This window comes from Oncorhynchus tshawytscha, unplaced genomic scaffold (genome assembly GCF_018296145.1).
Source record: "Oncorhynchus tshawytscha isolate Ot180627B unplaced genomic scaffold, Otsh_v2.0 Un_contig_2462_pilon_pilon, whole genome shotgun sequence".
NCBI classification, from domain to species: domain Eukaryota; kingdom Metazoa; phylum Chordata; class Actinopteri; order Salmoniformes; family Salmonidae; genus Oncorhynchus; species Oncorhynchus tshawytscha.
The window spans coordinates 91,350-108,532 of record NW_024609503.1 but is presented as its reverse complement, the minus strand read 5'-3'; the positions used below and the strand labels follow the sequence as shown (position 1 = coordinate 108,532).

Below are 17,183 nucleotides of genomic sequence, written 5' to 3'. Positions count from 1 at the left end.
ACTTCTATGCTCGCTTCGAGGCAAGTAACACTGAAACATGCATGAGTGCATCAGCTGTTCTGGACGACTGTGTGATCATCAAATCAAATCAAATCAAATCAAATTTATTTATATAGCCCTTCGTACATCAGCTGATATCTCAAAGTGCTGTACAGAAACCCAGCCTAAAACCCCAAACAGCAAGCAATGCAGGTGTAGAAGCACGGTGGCTAGGAAAAACTCCCTAGAAAGGCCAAAACCTTGGAAGAAACCTAGAGAGGAACCAGGCTATGTGGGGTGGCCAGTCCTCTTCTGGCTGTGCCGGGTGGAGATTATAACAGAACATGGCCAAGATGTTCAAATGTTCATAAATGACCAGCATGGTCGAATAATAATAAGGCAGAACAGTTGAAACTGGAGCAGCAGCACAGTCAGGTGGAAGTTGAAACTAGAGCAGCAGCATGGCCAGGTGGACTGGGGACAGCAAGGAGTCATCATGTCAGGTAGTCCTGATCATGCTCTCCACAGTCGATGTGAGTAAGACCTTATAACAGGCTAACATTCACAAGGCCGCTGGTCAGATTGCAGGACGTGTACTCCGAGCATGCACTCACCAACTGGCAAGTGTCTTCACTGACATTTTCGACCTCTCCCTGTCGGAGTCTGTAATATCAACATGTTTCAAGTAGACCACCATAGTCCCTGTCCCCAAGAAAACTAAGGTCACCTGCCTAAATGACTACCGACCCGTAACATTCACGTCTGTAGCCATGAAATGCTGTGAAAGGCTGATCATGGCTCACATCAACACCATTATCCCAGAAACCCTAGACCCACTCCAATCTGCATACCGCACCAACAGATCCAAAGATGATGCCATCTCTATTGCACTCAACACTGCCCTTTCCCACCTGGACAAAAGAAACACCTATGTGAGAAGGCTATTAATTGACTACAGCTCAGATTTCAACACCATAGTGCAAAGCTCATCACTGCATACCGCAGTTAACGTCCCTGGGACTAAACACCTCCCTCTGCAACTGGATCCTGAACTTCCTGACGGGTCACACCCAGGTGGTAAAGGTAGGTAGCAACACATCCGCCACGCTGATCCTCAACATGGGGGCCCTTCAGGAGTGCGTCCACAGTCCCCTTCTGTACTGCCTATTCACTCATGACTGCACAGCCAGGCACAACTCCAACACCATCATTAAGTTTGCTGACGACACAACAGTGGTAGGCCTGATCACCGACAACGATGAGACGTCAGAGACCTGACCGTGTGGTGCAAGGACAACAACCTCTCCCTCAATGTAAACAAGACAAAGGAGATGATTGTGGACTAGATTTGGCATTGGTCCTCAGATCCTCTAAAGGTTTTACAGCTGCACCATCAAGAGCATCCTGACGGGTTGCATCACTGCCCCCCCCACTATGCTTCTGTTACTCTGTTATTATCTATGCATAGCCACTTTAATAACTCTACCTATATGTACATACGTACCTCAATTACCTCGACACCGGTGATCCCGCACATTGACACATTGACTCTGTTCCGGGTCCCACTGTATATAGCTCCACTATTGTTATTTACTGCTGCTCTTTAATTATTTGTTATTCTTATCTCTTATTTATTTAAAAATATATATATTTTCTTAAAACTGCATTGTTGGTTAAGGGCTTGTAAGTAAGCATTTCACTCTACACCTGTTGTACTCGACGCATAATACAAATAAAATGTGATTTGATCCCATCCAGTTGGTGGCGGCAATACACCTTTTGGGGTTGTAGTCCTCCATGAAACCCACCGAAGAAGAAGAATGGCTTCCTCTGAAACGCATGATGATTCTACGCACCGCAATTAGCTTCGGACTCAACTAGAATGTTCTAGTACCGTTACATTCTTGTACAGTATTAAAGGGCAGCGAAATAAGAACCAACTTTAACATTGTGACAGTCGGCGTCTTGAACAAACAGGCGAGTATATGAGACCAGAGTAAAAAGAGCAGCCCAGCTACACGTCAAACTGCCTGACATGTTGTTTACTGTGTTAACAGTAGCTAGTAGGATAGCTTTGCTGTAGCTCTCAAAATAGTTAAACCTACCCAGCTAACGTTATTCTGTATGTGCTTGATATTTATGTGACAACTTTCATAGCCAGCAACTTGCTCGCGGTTAGCTAGGCCTAGTATCAGGGATAAAAAGTCCTATTTGTCGTCACTTACCTAGCTAACGTTAGTTACAACCACTTTAATACCAACTCGGGCTATGGTTAGGTGATTTATTTGAGAATGGAATGTGTCAGTGGTCAGGAACCTGCGGCTCTTTTAATGCCCCGTAGCTGCTTCCTGGACATCTTGCTAAAATTAGTAATTCAAGTTATAAATAGACTATAGCATAATACTGATGGTATGTCAGAACTTGTAGAGCAGTTTGGAACCCTAATTGCAATCAGCAGTTAATTGAACGTTACTAAGTGCAGAGGTTGATTTTGCTTTCTGACCACAATTCAGTGCCAAATGTGGGGAATAATACATTGACAAACAAGTTCTGGAATAATTTCACCCATGTTTCTCATCAGTACAGAGCATCATGGCAGAAGACCAACGCAACAGGAGACATCCCCAAAACCTCCAGGGTGTCCTTCGATTGGCTGTGGAGGCTGGCTCTGCTGCAGATGGACCCGCCCTCCCTGAACCCATGTCAGAGGAGGTAATGGTCCTTCTTAGTCACCTCCCAGGTCGTCTTCATTACAGATGACTGTGTAGATTAGCAGATCTCACAACAACTTGTTACATTGACAACCAATTTTACATTGACCGTAATGTCACTTTTGTTACAGAGGAAAGAATGGTTGAAAGGAGCTCTTGCGGAAGTGGCCAAAGGACAGAACAGCGAGGTGGAACAGATGAAGGAGTGTATGCGTGTTCTGCTGAGAGATGGAGGGTGTGAGAGGGGGAGAGAGGGAGAGGAGGAAGGAGAGGATGAAGAGGGGGAGACAGAAGGGGCACTGGAGTTTCTCTCAGAGCTGTGTGAGAACCTAGACAATGCCAGAGGTGAGACATGACAAGAAACAGGTGCTGATGTAAAGAAATTACACTTCAGCTTGTGACCCAAATGAAAGATTCCACTGTCTTTGATGGACCCGAGTTAAAACAATATCAAATTAAACTGTTTAAGTTGCTGTAGTTTTATACACTGCATTCGGAAAGCATTCAGACCCCTTGACCTTTTTCACATTTTGTTACCTTATTCTAAAATGGATTAAACTACGTACAATACCCCATAATGACAAAGCAAAAAAACTGAAATATCACATTTACATAAATATTCAGACTCTTTACTCAGTCCTTTGTTTAATCACCTTTAATAGCAATTAGTAACTCATCTTTTTGGGTATGACGCTACAAGCTTGGTACATGTGTATTTGGGGAGTTTCTCCCATTCTTCACTGCAGATCTTCTCAAGCTCTGTCAGGTTGGATGGGGAGCGTCGCTGCACAGCTATTTTCAGGTCTCCAGAGATGTTCAATCGGGTTTAAGTCTGGGCTCTGGTTGGCCACTCAGACTTTCAGAGACTTGTCCCGAAGCCACTCTTTGGCTGTGTGCTAAGGGTTGTTGTCCTGTTGGAAGGTGAACCTTCGCCCCAGTCTGAGGTCCAGGGTGCTCTGGAGGAGGTTTTCATCAATGACCTCTCTCTACTTTGCTCCATTCATCTTTCCCTCGGTCCTGACTGATCTCCCAGTCTCTGCCACTGAAAAACATCCCCACAGCATGATGCTGCCACCACCATGCTTCACTGTTGGGATGGTGCCAGGTTTCCTCCAGATGTGATGCTTGGCATTCAGACCAAGGAGTTCAATATTGGATTCATCAGACTAGATAATCTTACTTCTCATGGTCTGAGAGTCTTTAGGTCCCTTTTGGCAAACGCCAAGTGGGCCTTCACTCCTTTTACTGAGGTGTGGCTTCTGTCTGGCCACTCTACCATAAAGGCCTGATTGGTGGAGTGCTTCAGAGATGGTTGTCCTTCTGGAAGGTTCTCCCATCTTCACAGAGGAACTGGAGCTCTGTCAGAGTGACCATCAGGTTCTTGGTCACATCCCTGACCAAGGCCCTTCTACCCTAATTACTCAGTTTGGCCGGGCAGCCAGCTCTAGGAAGAGTCTTGGTGGTTCCAAACTTCTTCCATTTAAGAATGATGGAAGCCACTGTTCTTGGGGACCTTCAATGCAGCAGACATTTTTGGTGCACTTCCCCAGATCTGTGCTTCGACACAATCCTGTCTCGGAACTCTATGGAATTTTCCTTCATTCTCATGGCTTGGTTTTTGCTCTGACATGCACTGTCAACTGCGGGACCTTTATATAGACAGGTGTGTGCCTTTCTAAATCATGTCCAATCAATTTAATTTACAACAGGTGGACTCCCAAGTTGTAGAAACATCTCAAGGAATATCAATGGAAATAGGATGGACCTAAGCTCAATTTCGAGTCTCATAGCAAAGGGTCTGAATACTTATGTAAATAAGGTATTTCTGTTTATTCTTTTTAATATATTTGCAAACATTTCTAAAAACCTGTTTACTCTATCATTGTGGGTTAGAGTGTGTGATGAAAATATTTGTAATAAATTTGAGTAAGGCTTTAATGTAACAAAATGTGTAAAAGTTGAGGGGTCTGAATACCTTCCTAATGCACTGTATATTATAGTAAAGACAGATCTACATGGACATGAATGACAAGTTCTATTCATTAATAATAATCCTGTGTGTATTGTCTCTGGTCTGTCTGTGTGTCAGACCTGATGACCCTGGGTGGGTTGGACCTGTGTATGTCGCAGTGCTTGAACCATCCTCAGGGCAGCGTGAGGTGGCGTGGTGCCCAGCTCATCGCCTCCTGTGCCCAGAACATGCCCCAAGTGCAGTGCCACTTACTCAGCAAGGGGGCGCTACCCAAACTGCTACAGCTGACCGACTCAGATCCCCACCCCACCGTTCGAGTGAAGGCCCTCTATGCTGTCTCCTGTAAGTGTTGCCCCTTGGATAGATACAAACAATATGGGGAGCACATTCCACCATTGGGCAGATCCTGAATCATGAGAGAGAACTCTAGCCTATCAAAAGGCAAGGTTAAAATATTGCTAATATCTCCTGTTCCTCTCAGATCTAAGTGAAGTAATGCTGGCCTGGGTGTTGCTGATAGGAGATCTGAGCATCAGTGAAGTACCACACAGTAACTCTTTCTCTCTCTCTCCATCAGGTCTGGTGCGGGAGCAGGAAGTAGGTCTCCGGGCCTTCCTCTCTCACGATGGCTTCTCTGTGCTGATGAGAGGCATGCAGTCTGACAACGAGAAACTGAGGACCAAGTCGTCTTTCTTACTCCTCAACCTGCTCACAGTCCACCCAGAACATAAAGGTGTGTGTGACTAACAGGTCCTCTCTGTCTGACTGCGAGACTCATTTGGAGACTAGAGACTAGAGACTGTCTCTGTTTGCAGCTGTGTGTTATTGGTGGTGTCTAGAGACTCTGTTTGCAGCTGTGTGTAGTTATTGGTGGTGTCTAGAGACGATCATGCTTTGTGTCCTCCTGATGTAAGAAATGATTTGAACTGGGTTATTTGGATCATAACTAAATAAATGTGTCCTTGTGTGGCAATGTACTATCTCTCCCTCTCTCAGATACAGTTCTCTCCATGGGTATGGTGCAACAGCTGGTGTCCGTTCTACGCACTCCTCACTCCTCCTTCCACGAGCACGTGCTCGGCGCCCTCTGCTGGTAATACATGTGAACACACAGAGGACATGTCTTGAAACTTGCAATGTCTTCTCAATGGAGCTTCAATAAAACAAAAACTCTGTCTGTAGCCTGGTGGAGGAGAGTCCTCTGGGTCTGAGGGACTGTCAGAGCCCCACCTTGGGGCTGGAGGAGATGCTCAACCAGCGGGCTGAAGAGCTGCAGGGGAGAGAGGAGTGTCAGGTTGGTACCCCTACACACTTTTCTCCACTCTTCTCCTTCTTTCACTTCCCATGTGACCCATGAACCTCTCCATCTCTCTAAAGGCGTCCGATTGCTTCCCATCCGGAACAGTTTGGAACAGTTTGTCTATATTATGAGGTTTTGTGGTGTTTTTGGTCTTCGGCGAGGGTTCGGCTGTTCAGGAACTTTTTTTCTCGAGGCAAACTGAATTTCGGTAGCAGAAGTCTATGACCCTTCGTCAGTCTTAAATGAAGTGTTTATCATTCAACGACAGACTCGTTCACATGCACTTAAAAACAAAAAATGTTTTTAAATACTGCACCAAACATCTTAACTAGATGTAAAATTGCGCGACTAAACGTCAAAAGTAATAACATTTTTTAAGTTATCGTAGATGAATTCAGACTATTTTGAGGAAGTGTAAACTGACTACAGCATCTCAAGATGGACAAACGGGACTGTTGGTGCTTTTTTCTCGTTTTTCAAGCAACTGTCTTTGAAGGGAGGAGGCAGCACAGTGGTTTGGCTAGACTCCATCCGAGGCCTTAATACCACCCCTCTGTCACTCCCCATGTGTCCTCTCCATCTCTAATACTGTCCCTCTGTCACTCCCCATGTGTCCTCTCCATCTCTAATACTGTCCCTCTGTCACTCCCCTCTCCATGTAATACTCCTCTGTCCATCTCTAATACTGTCCCTCTGTCACTGTCATCTCTAATACCCCATCACTCCCCATGTCTCCTCTCCATCTAATACTGTCCCTCTGTCACTCCCCATGTCCCTCTCCATCTCTAATACTGTCCCTCCCCCCATGTCTCCTCTCCATCTCATCTGTCCCTCTGTCACTCCCCATGTCTCCTCTCCATCTCTAATACTGTCCCTCTGTCACTCCCCATGTCTCCTCTCCATCTCTAATACTGTCCCTCTGTCACTCCCCATGTCTCCTCTCCATCTCTCCCCCCTCTGTCACTCCCCATGTGTCCCTCCATCTCTAATGTCCCTCTGTCTCCCCATGTGTCTCTCCATCTCTAATACTCTGTCCCTCCCCATGTGTCCTCCTCTATACTGTCCCTCTGTCACTCCCCATGTGTCCTCTCCATCTCTAATACTGTCCCTCTGTCACTCCCCATGTCTCCTCTCCATCTCTAATACTGTCCCTCTGTCACTCCCCATGTGTCCTCTATCTCTAATACCACCCCTCTGTCCCTCCCCATGTGTCCTCTCCATCTCTAATACCACCCCTCTGTCACTCCCCATGTGTCCTCTATCTCTAATACCATCCCTCTGTCACTCCCCATGTGTCCTCTCCATCTCTAATACTGTCCCTCTGTCACTCCCCATGTGTCTCTCCATCTCTAATACCATGTGTCTCTATCTCTAATACTGTCCCTCTGTCACTCCCCATGTGTCCTCTCTAATACTGTCCCTCTGTCACTCATCTCCCCATGTGTCTCCCATCTCTATCTCTATACTGTCCCTCTGTCATCCCCATGTGTCATCTCTAATACTGTCCCTCTGTCATGTGTCCTCTCCATGTCCCTCTGTCACTCCCCATGTGTCCTCTCCATCTCTAATACTGTCCCTCTGTCACTCCCCATGTGTCCTCTCCATCTCTAATACTGTCCCTCTGTCACTCCCCATGTGTCTCCTCTCCATCTCTAATACTGTCCCTCTGTCACTCCCCATGTCTCCTCTCCATCTCTAATACTGTCCCTCTGTCACTCCCCATGTGTCCTCTCCATCTCTAATACTGTCCCTCTGTCACTCCCCATGTCTCCTCTCCATCTCTAATACTGTCCCTCTGTCACTCCCCATGTCTCCTCTCCATCTCTAATACTGTCCCTCTGTCACTCCCCATGTCTCCTCTCCATCTCTAATACTGTCACTCCCCATCTCCTCTCCATCTCTAATACCACCCCTCTGTCACTCCCCATGTGTCTCCTCTCCATCTCTAATACTGTCCCTCTGTCACTCCCCATGTCTCTCTAATACCACCCCTCTGTCATGTGTCTCTCCATCTCTAATACCATGTGTCCTCTATCTCTAATACTGTCCCTCTGTCACTCCCCATGTGTCCTCTCCATCTCTAATACTGTCCCTCTGTCCTCCCCATGTGTCTCTAATCTCTAATACCACCCTCTGTCACTCCCCATGTGTCCTCTCCATCTCTAATACTGTCCCCCTCTGTCATCCCCATGTGTCTCCTCTCCATCTCTAATACTGTCCCTCTGTCACTCCCCATGTGTCTCCTCTCCATCTCTAATACTGTCCCTCTGTCCTCCCCATGTGTCTCCTCTCCATCTCTAATACTGTCCCTCTGTCACTCCCCATGTGTCCTCTCCATCTCTAATACTGTCCCTCTGTCACTCCCCATGTGTCTCTCTCCATCTCTAATACTGTCCCTCTGTCACTCCCCATGTGTCTCCTCTCCATCTCTAATACCACCCCTCTGTCACTCCCCATGTGTCTCCATCTCCATCTCTAATGTGTCTCCTCTCCATCCCCCCTCTGTCACTCCCCATGTGTCTCCTCCATCTCTAATACCACCCCTCTGTCACTCCCCATGTGTCTCCTCTCCATCTCTAATACCACCCTCTGTCACTCCCCATGTGTCTCCTCTCCATCTCTAATACTGTCCCTCTGTCACTCCCCATGTGTCTCCTCTCCATCTCTAATACTGTCCTCTGTCACTCCCCATGTGTCTCTCCATCTCTAATACTCCCTCTCTAATACTGTCCCTCACTCCCCATGTGTCTCCTCTCCATCTCTAATACCTGTCCCTCTGTCACTCCCCATGTGTCCTCTCCATCTCTAATACTGTCCCTCTGTCACTCCCCATGTGTCCCTCTCCATCTCTAATACTGTCCCTCTCCATCTCTACTCCCCTGTCACTGTGTCTCCTCTCCATCTCTAATACTGTCCCTCTGTCACTCCCCATGTGTCTCCTCTCCATCTCTAATACCACCCTCTGTCCTCCCCATGTCTCCTCTCCATCTCTAATACTGTGTCACTCCCCATGTGTCTCCTCTCCATCTCTAATACTGTCCCTCTGTCACTCCCCATGTGTCTCCTCTCCATCTCTAATACTGTCCCTCTGTCACTCCCCATGTGTCCCTCCATCTCTATGTGTCACTCCCCATGTGTCTCCTCCATCTCTAATACCACCCCTCTGTCACTCCCCATGTGTCTCCTCTCCATCTCTAATACTGTCCCTCTGTCACTCCCCATGTGTCTCCTCTCCATCTCTAATACCCCCTCTGTCACTCCCCATGTCCCTCTGTCTCCTGTCCTCTCCATCTCTAATACTGTCACTCCCCATCTGTCCCTCTGTCACTCCCCATGTGTCCTCTCCATCTCTAATACTGTCCCTCTGTCCCCCCATGTCTCCTCTCCATCTCTAATACTGTCCCTCTGTCACTCCCCATGTGTCTCCTCCATCCATCTCTAATGTGTCTCCTCTCCATCTCTAATACTGTCCCCCTCTGTCACTCCCCATGTGTCTCCTCTCCATCTCTAATACCACCCCTCTGTCACTCCCCATGTGTCTCTCTCCATCTCTAATACCACCCCTCTGTCACTCCCCATGTGTCTCTCTCCATCTCTAATACCACCCCTCTGTCACTCCCCATGTGTCTCCTCTCCATCTCTAATACCACCCTCTGTCACTCCCCATGTGTCTCCTCTCCATCTCTAATACTGTCCCTCTGTCACTGTGTCCCTCTCCATGTCACTCCCCATGTCTCCTCTCCATCTCTAATACTGTCCCTCTGTCACTCCCCATGTGTCCTCTCCATCTCTAATACTGTCCCTCTGTCACTCCCCATGTCACTCCCCATGTCTCCTCTCCATCTCTAATACCACCCCTCTGTCACTCCCCATGTGTCTCCTCTCCATCTCTAATACTGTCCCTCTGTCACTCCCCATGTGTCTCCTCTCCATCTCTAATACTGTCCTCCCCTGTCACTCCATCTCTAATACCATGTCACTCCCCATGTGTCTCCATCTCTAATACTGTCCCTCTGTCACTCCCCATGTGTCTCCTCTCCATCTCTAATACCCCCCTCTGTCACTCCCCATGTGTCCTCTCTCCATCTCTAATACCCCCCTCTGTCACTCCCCATGTGTCTCCTCTCCATCTCTAATCCCCCCTCTGTCACTCCCCATGTGTCTCTCTCCATCTCTAATACCACCCTCTGTCACTCCCCATGTGTCCACCCTCTGTCACTCCCCATGTGTCTCCTCTCCATCTCTAATACCACCCCTCTGTCACTCCCCATGTCCCTCTGTCACTCCCCATGTGTCCTCTCCATCTCTAATACTGTCCCTCTGTCACTCCCCCTCTCCATGTGTCTCTCCCCATCTCCATCTCTAATACTGTCCCTCTGTCACTCCCCATGTGTCTCCTCTCCATCTCTAATACTGTCTGTCACTCCCCATGTGTCTCCTCTCCATCTCTAACCACCCCTCTGTCACTCCCCATGTGTCCCTCTCTCTAATACCACCCCTCTGTCACTCCCCATGTGTCTCCTCTCCATCTCTAATACCACCCCTCTGTCACTCCCCATGTGTCTCTCTCCATCTCCATCTGTCAATCTCTACCACCCCTCTGTCACTCCCCATGTGTCTCTCTCCATCTCTAATACTGTCCCTCTGTCACTCCCCATGTGTCCTCTCCATCTCTAATACTGTCCCTCTGTCACTCCCCATGTGTCACTCCCCATGTGTCTCCATCTCTAATACTGTCCTCTGTCACTCCCCATGTCCCTCTCCATCTCTAATACCACCCCTCTGTCACTCCCCATGTGTCTCTCTCCATCTCTAATACCACCCCTCTCACTCCCCATGTGTCCTCTCCATCTCTAATACTGTCCCTCTGTCACTCCCCATGTCTCCTCTCCATCTCTAATACTGTCCCTCTGTCACTCCCCATGTGTCTCTCTCCATCTCTAATACCACCCTCTGTCACTCCCCATGTGTCCTCTCCATCTCTATCCCTCTGTCAATGTGTCTCCTCTCCATCTCTAATACCACCCCTCTGTCACTCCCCATGTGTCTCCTCTCCATCTCTAATACTGTCCCCTCTGTCTCCCCATGTGTCTCTGTCATGTGTCTCCCATCTCTATGTGTCACTCCCCATGTGTCTCTCCATCTCTAATACCACCCCTCTGTCATCTCTCCCCCCATGTGTCTCCTCTCCATCTCTAATACCACCCCTCTGTCACTCCCCATGTGTCTCCTCTCCATCTCTAATACCACCCCTCTGTCACTCCCCATGTGTCTCCTCTCCATCTCTAATACCACCCCTCTGTCACTCCCCATGTGTCTCCCTCCATCTCTAATACCACCCCTCTGTCACTCCCCATGTGTCCTCTCCATCTCTAATACCACCCCTCTGTCACTCCCCATGTGTCTCCTCTCCATCTCTAATACCACCCTCTGTCACTCCCCATGTGTCTCCTCTCCATCTCTAATACTGTCCCTCTGTCACTCCCCATGTGTCTCTCTCCATCTCTAATACCACCCCTGTGTCTCCTCTCCATCTCTAATACCACCCCTCTGTCACTCCCCATGTGTCTCCTCTCCATCTCTAATACCACCCCTCTGTCACTCCCCATGTGTCTCCTCTCCATCTCTAATACCACCCCTCTGTCACTCCCCATGTGTCTCCTCTCCATCTCTAATACCACCCCTCTGTCACTCCCCATGTGTCTCCTCTCCATCTCTAATACTGTCCCTCTGTCACTCCCCATGTGTCTCCTCTCCATCTCTAATACTGTCCCTCTGTCACTCCCCATGTGTCTCCTCTCCATCTCTAATACTGTCCCTCTGTCACTCCCCATGTCATCTCCCCATGTGTCTCCTCTCCATCTCTAATACTCCCCATGTGTCTCCTCTCCATCCCTCTGTCACTCCCCATGTGTCTCCTCTCCATCTCTAATACTGTCACTCCCCATGTGTCTCCTCTCCATCTCTAATACCATGTGTCACTCCCCATGTGTCTCCAATACTCCCTCTGTCACTCCCCATGTGTCTCCTCTCCATCTCTAATACTCTGTCACTCCCCATGTGTCTCCTCTCCATCTCTAATACCACCCCTCTGTCACTCCCCATGTGTCTCCTCTCCATCTCTAATACTGTCACTCCCCATGTGTCTCCATCTCTAATACCACCCCTGTCACTCCCCATGTGTCTCCTCTCCATCCCTATGTGTCTCCTCTCCATCTCTAATACTGTCACTCCCCATGTGTCTCCTCTCCATCTCTAATACTGTCCCCTCCCCATGTGTCTCCTCTCCATCTCTAATACTGTCACTCCCCATGTGTCTCCTCTCCATCTCTAATACTCTAATCCATCTCTAATACTGTCACTCCCCATGTGTCTCCTCTCCATCTCTAATACTGTCACTCCCCATGTGTCTCCTCTCCATCTCTAATACTGTCACTCCCCATGTGTCTCCTCTCCATCTCTCTAAAAGCACCTTTTTGTTCTGGCCCTCCGGTCTTTCCCCTCTCTCAAGGTGCATGGCTAATAACATGGAATAATATATTGATTCTCCAGTCTTTTGCCAGGTATATATTGTTACTTGGCTGCATCTTGTCTTATTTCCTTCTTCTGGTCTCCTCTTTATAGGAAGAGTTGGAGTTCTGCAAGCGCTTGCGTTCTGCTTGTTTCTGCAGACGGCAACCTGACGACAGTGGAATGGATCGCTGAAATCCAACTGGTCCTCCACTTCTCCTGCAGTGCCGTCATTGGCTAGGAGACATAGGAGGACATTATTTTTTTTTAAAATTAACTCCTTGAGGAAAATATGCTGATGTCGTTGTCCATCTAGACCCATGTTACAGGGTGGCTGGATCTAAGAGTGTAGCAGGCTTTAGAGAGCAGAGGGTGCTACACTAAACACTGTCACCAGGTGATGCAGATCAACTTCTATCTCTTGTGTTCATTCACTTCTACCATGTCCAGTCTATATATCATTATGTTCATTATGATCTACACCTGACTACTTCCTGCTGACCTCTTGCAAAAGAGGTTTCTTACTTCAAAGGTGTTTTCCTGGTTGAATAAAGATACAATATTTTATTTTCTGATAGCACCGTAAGTCATTTCTGAACATTTCTTCAGGTTATCTGATCCTGCTTTGTGATGTACTCCCCCCCCTGTTGCTGTTAAGCTGCTGAAGAGAACAGATTAGAGAAGCCTTGACCTTTGGATTCTGGCCCAACAATCCCTCAGATTCCACATAAAATATCAGATGTAACATTTAGTGGTAATGTGATTTCACAGACCCGTCACCATTTATTTATCTGGCATAGTGTGACGTTACTTGGTAATAATTGGTATCCTCTTGTATTTGTTAAAATTATTTACCAAGTGACAGTGTAAGTAATTTACACTGTTAAACTACATAAAATAGTTATGTTTCTGAATAAATAGCAGGTAATTAGGCTGTAAAATAAAGTGTTACCCATTTAGCAGCTTTCAGCTTCATTAGTCAGATGTTTTATTAGAATCCATTTTGATGAAGTTTCACTACCCATAAGGCATTTCTGTTGGCTTCTTGTGTTTGGCTTTAATGACTGTCTTTCATTCAGAATATCCACCGTTTGTCGATGTTTTGTTGATGTTTCTGTCTTGTCTATAAACATAATGGGTGACTTTTGCAGAGGTCTTACGTCTGAAATAACATGAAATATGTAACACAACTTTGTTTATTTTTCATCCCCATTTCAGCATGAATAAATAAACATTTTATTTTTTCATAAGGGACTTCATTTCTGAGAATGGTCTCTTCATCTCAACAGACCGTTATACAGAATGTGTTTGATTAATCACAAAGGAAGTGCATCACATCTCAAATCATGTCTTTAAGACCGTAGGACTGTTTTCACAGACAGAGTGAAGGAGAATGATATTTCTAACTTTATTCTGGACTATGGAAAGTACTGTCATGTCAATCTCATGTCAGTCCTTTGCATCTAGCTGTCTGAATTTTGGCAGTGGTCATGTTTCCCATCCCTGAGCTTTCTCAACAAATGGACAGACTGTCCTGATACTCTGAGGTTTAGTTTAATTAAAAGGATTTTCTTTGGGGGGGAATCTTCCTTTTTCAACTTCTTTCTGCCTCATTCTCAGTCTAGTCTCAACAAACAGCCTGAAGTTCCTATAGCTGCCGACTAGTCAGAGAACAGTAGTCCCGAGTTCGCTTTCCATAGCAGCGTCCCGATTCTCCACCCTTTTCCAGAATTGTGCACTTAAACACTCCCTGTCATTGATTTAAAAGCATGAGCTTAGTATAAGTGGGCATTGGCTGGAGGGAGATTCCACCATTGTAAAGTCCATGTGAGAAAGGGGACAGTTGTTTGTACACTTCGGGAGCAGGGTGGAAAATTGGGACCTGGCCCCTATCTGACATGACCCCTTAACTAAGATTTCTTCCATTTGGCAAACTCATCCCCGCCCTCCGCGGCCTTGATGTCACCCACGGCGATCAGCAGCTGCGCCAGGTAGTACGTCGTCATGACGATGTGCCTGCCGTGCTCCAGGGGCTCCGTCACTTTGAAGGTCTGCAGCGCCAGCGTCAGGTCAGAGGTCATGAAGATCAAACTGCCCAGCATGATCAGCGGTCGGCGGGTGCGAACCGCCAGAGTAGCCATCAGGATGATCAGAGCCACGTACACCCCGACGCCGGGAGTCAGGGCGGCCGCGTCCGGCGTCTTCTGCAGGAAAGGGAAGAGGAAAGCGTAGAGGCCTCCCCCCAGCAGCCACAGGAGCAGGTAGAAGAAGTAGGACAGTGAAGAGGAGGAGCTGGGGGAGGAGTAACGAGTGGAGAGGAAGGTGAGGGAGTAGAGCAGGTGGGCCAAGGCGAAGGAGGCCATTCCTGAGGAGGGGATTAGAGAGACAACATTACTGCCCGGATTCCACCTGAAATAGAGAGTTTTCTATGTGCTTTATCCTCCCCAACAAGACAAGCAGAGCGGTTGGAGCAGACAGTCAGCTGCAGTGCAACACCCCAAGAGCAGCAGTTGTGGGTTGAGCGTTTTGCTCAAGTGCACAACAGCAGTTGATGGCACCATTTATTTGTATGTTATTTTACCAGGTAAATTGACTGAGAACACGTTCTCATTTGCAGCAACGACCTGGGGAATAGTTACAGGGGAGAGGAGGGGGATTAATGAGCCAATTGTAAACTGGGGATTATTAGGTGACCGTGATGGTTTGAGGGCCAGATTGGGAATTTAGCCAGGACACCGGGGTTAACACCCCTACTCTTACGATAAGTGCCATGGGATCTTTAATGCCCTCAGAGAGTCAGGACACCCGTTTAACGTCCCATCCAAAAGACAGCACCTTACACAGGGCAGTGTCCACAATCACTGCCCTGGGCCATTGGGATATTGTTTTAGACCAGAGGGAAGAGTGCCTCCTACTGGCCCTCCAACACCACTTCCAGCAGCATCTGGTCTCCCATCCAGGGACTGACCAGGACCAACCCTGCTTAGCTTCAGAAGCAAGCCAGCAGTGGTATGCAGGGTGGTATGCTGCTGGCATACCTTACCATATTAGCCATACATGGTTTATAGTCATTGAAGTATGTCAGAGTACTCCAGTGACGTTACACACCAGCCACCCTCCAGTCAGACATGGGATTCAAACTGCCAACCCTCCAGTCAGACATGGGATTCAAACTGCCAACCCTCCAGTGACCTCCAGTCAGACATGGGATTCAAACTGCCAACCCTCCAGTGACATCCAGTCAGATATGGGATTCAAACTGCCAGCCCTCCAGTGACATCCAGTCAGATATGGGATTCAAACTGCCAACCCTCCAGTGACATCCAGTCAGATATGGGATTCAAACTGCCAACCCTCCAGTGACATCCAGTCAGACATGGGATTCAAACTGCCAACCCTCCAGTGACATCCAGTCAGACATGGGATTCAAACTGCCAACCCTCCAGTGACATCCAGTCAGATATGGGATTCAAACTGCCAACCCTCCAGTGACATCCAGTCAGATATGGGATTCAAACTGCCAACCCTCCAGTGACATCCAGTCAGACATGGGATTCAAACTGCCAACCCTCCAGTTTCTGGCCTGCCCTCTCTAACCTCTAGGCTATCTGCCATGTCTGCAGTGTCTGCAGGACTTTATCAGTAGCAGTAGAAAAAGCTCTCGTTACCATGGAGAAACAGCTCGGGCCATATAAGGCAACAGTCTCCGCCTGCCGAGAAGATCAGGCCCCCCGCCACGCCGAGGAGACTCCTCCCCCCTTTGTAGCTCAGCACCAGGAGAGCCAATGAGATGACAGGGGCGGCCTTAATAGCCGCAGCGAGGATGGAGGGGGAGGAGTCAGGGATCCACAGATAGAAGTAGACAGCGATGGCCAGGAAGAACGGAGAGAGAGAGAGTAGCAGAACACAGTACTGAGAGAGAGAGAGAGAGAGAGAGAGAGAGAGAGAGGAAGGGGAGGCGAGAGGAGAGGAGAGGAGAGGAAGAAGGGAGGTGGTTAATATGAGAGATTTAAAATAATGACATTATTATACATTAACACAAAAAAGTGTGTGTATGCATGCGTGTGCGTGTGTGTGTGTGTGATTAGAGGTAAGGATCATACCGTGTTCCTGCGCTGTCTTCGGTCATAGGCGGCTGTTTCAAGGATGTCCATCTCTCTCAGAACCAAGAGCTGTGTGTATCTGGGCTGTACAGGTTTCCTTCAGTCCTGCCTCCTTCCAGAGGATTTCATGTGTTTCTCTTCTCCTCTGGACTTCTCTGTCTCTTCTCTCTCCACTGGTTCAGTGTGTCTGAGTGTGTCCCTGTCTCTTGGTGCCGGTCGACATTGAACTTTGGAGCAATCACAGTGACACGTTATCTGACAGATTGCTCAGTTATAATCAATGCCCAATGTCTCCTCCTCTCAGTTTTACTTTTCAACTCTGCCAGTAGTGACCCTTGGCCCATCCAACTAGACCAGATAAGTGACATCATCAACTTGAGGGTGAAGTTGAACTGGGCCAGAGCCATGTATTAAGACATGACTCTGAACCAGGCTGTGTTCAGTAGGACACATGACTCTGAACCAGGCTGTGTTCAGTAGGACACATGACTCTGAACCAGGCTGTGTTCAGTAGGACACATGACTCTGAACCAGGCTGTGTTCAGTAGGACACATGACTCTGAACCAGGCTGTGTTCAGTAGGACACATGACTCTGAACCAGGCTGTG

The 17,183-nt window shown here is 47.9% G+C and overlaps 2 protein-coding genes across 4 annotated transcripts; one reads left to right on the top strand and one right to left on the bottom strand.

Moving 5' to 3' along the window:
- Positions 1-1,750: 1,750 nt before the first annotated feature.
- Positions 1,751-13,726, top strand: hspbp1 (HSPA (heat shock 70kDa) binding protein, cytoplasmic cochaperone 1). Of its 3 annotated transcripts, none has more exons than XM_042315561.1 (8): positions 1,751-1,956; positions 2,566-2,691; positions 2,822-3,035; positions 4,780-5,004; positions 5,240-5,395; positions 5,665-5,755; positions 5,845-5,956; positions 12,587-13,726. In XM_042315561.1, the coding sequence occupies exons 2-8, from the start codon at positions 2,572-2,574 to the stop codon at positions 12,665-12,667; spliced, it is 999 nt and encodes a 332-aa protein (XP_042171495.1). In that variant the 5' UTR covers positions 1,751-1,956; positions 2,566-2,571; the 3' UTR covers positions 12,668-13,726. The 3 variants fall into 3 exon arrangements, with proteins under 3 accessions (XP_042171495.1, XP_042171494.1, XP_042171493.1); XM_042315560.1 differs by having other exon boundaries at positions 1,753-1,956; positions 2,561-2,691; positions 5,659-5,755; XM_042315559.1 differs by having other exon boundaries at positions 1,754-1,956; positions 5,659-5,755.
- On the bottom strand, positions 13,655-16,839 carry tmem86b (transmembrane protein 86B). Its single transcript, XM_024406382.2, has 3 exons — positions 16,576-16,839; positions 16,141-16,384; positions 13,655-14,837 (listed from the first exon to the last, which is right to left on the bottom strand). Exons 1-3 carry the CDS (start codon positions 16,624-16,626, stop codon positions 14,383-14,385), a joined length of 750 nt encoding a protein of 249 aa, XP_024262150.1. The 5' UTR covers positions 16,627-16,839; the 3' UTR covers positions 13,655-14,382.
- Positions 16,840-17,183: the final 344 nt, after the last annotated feature.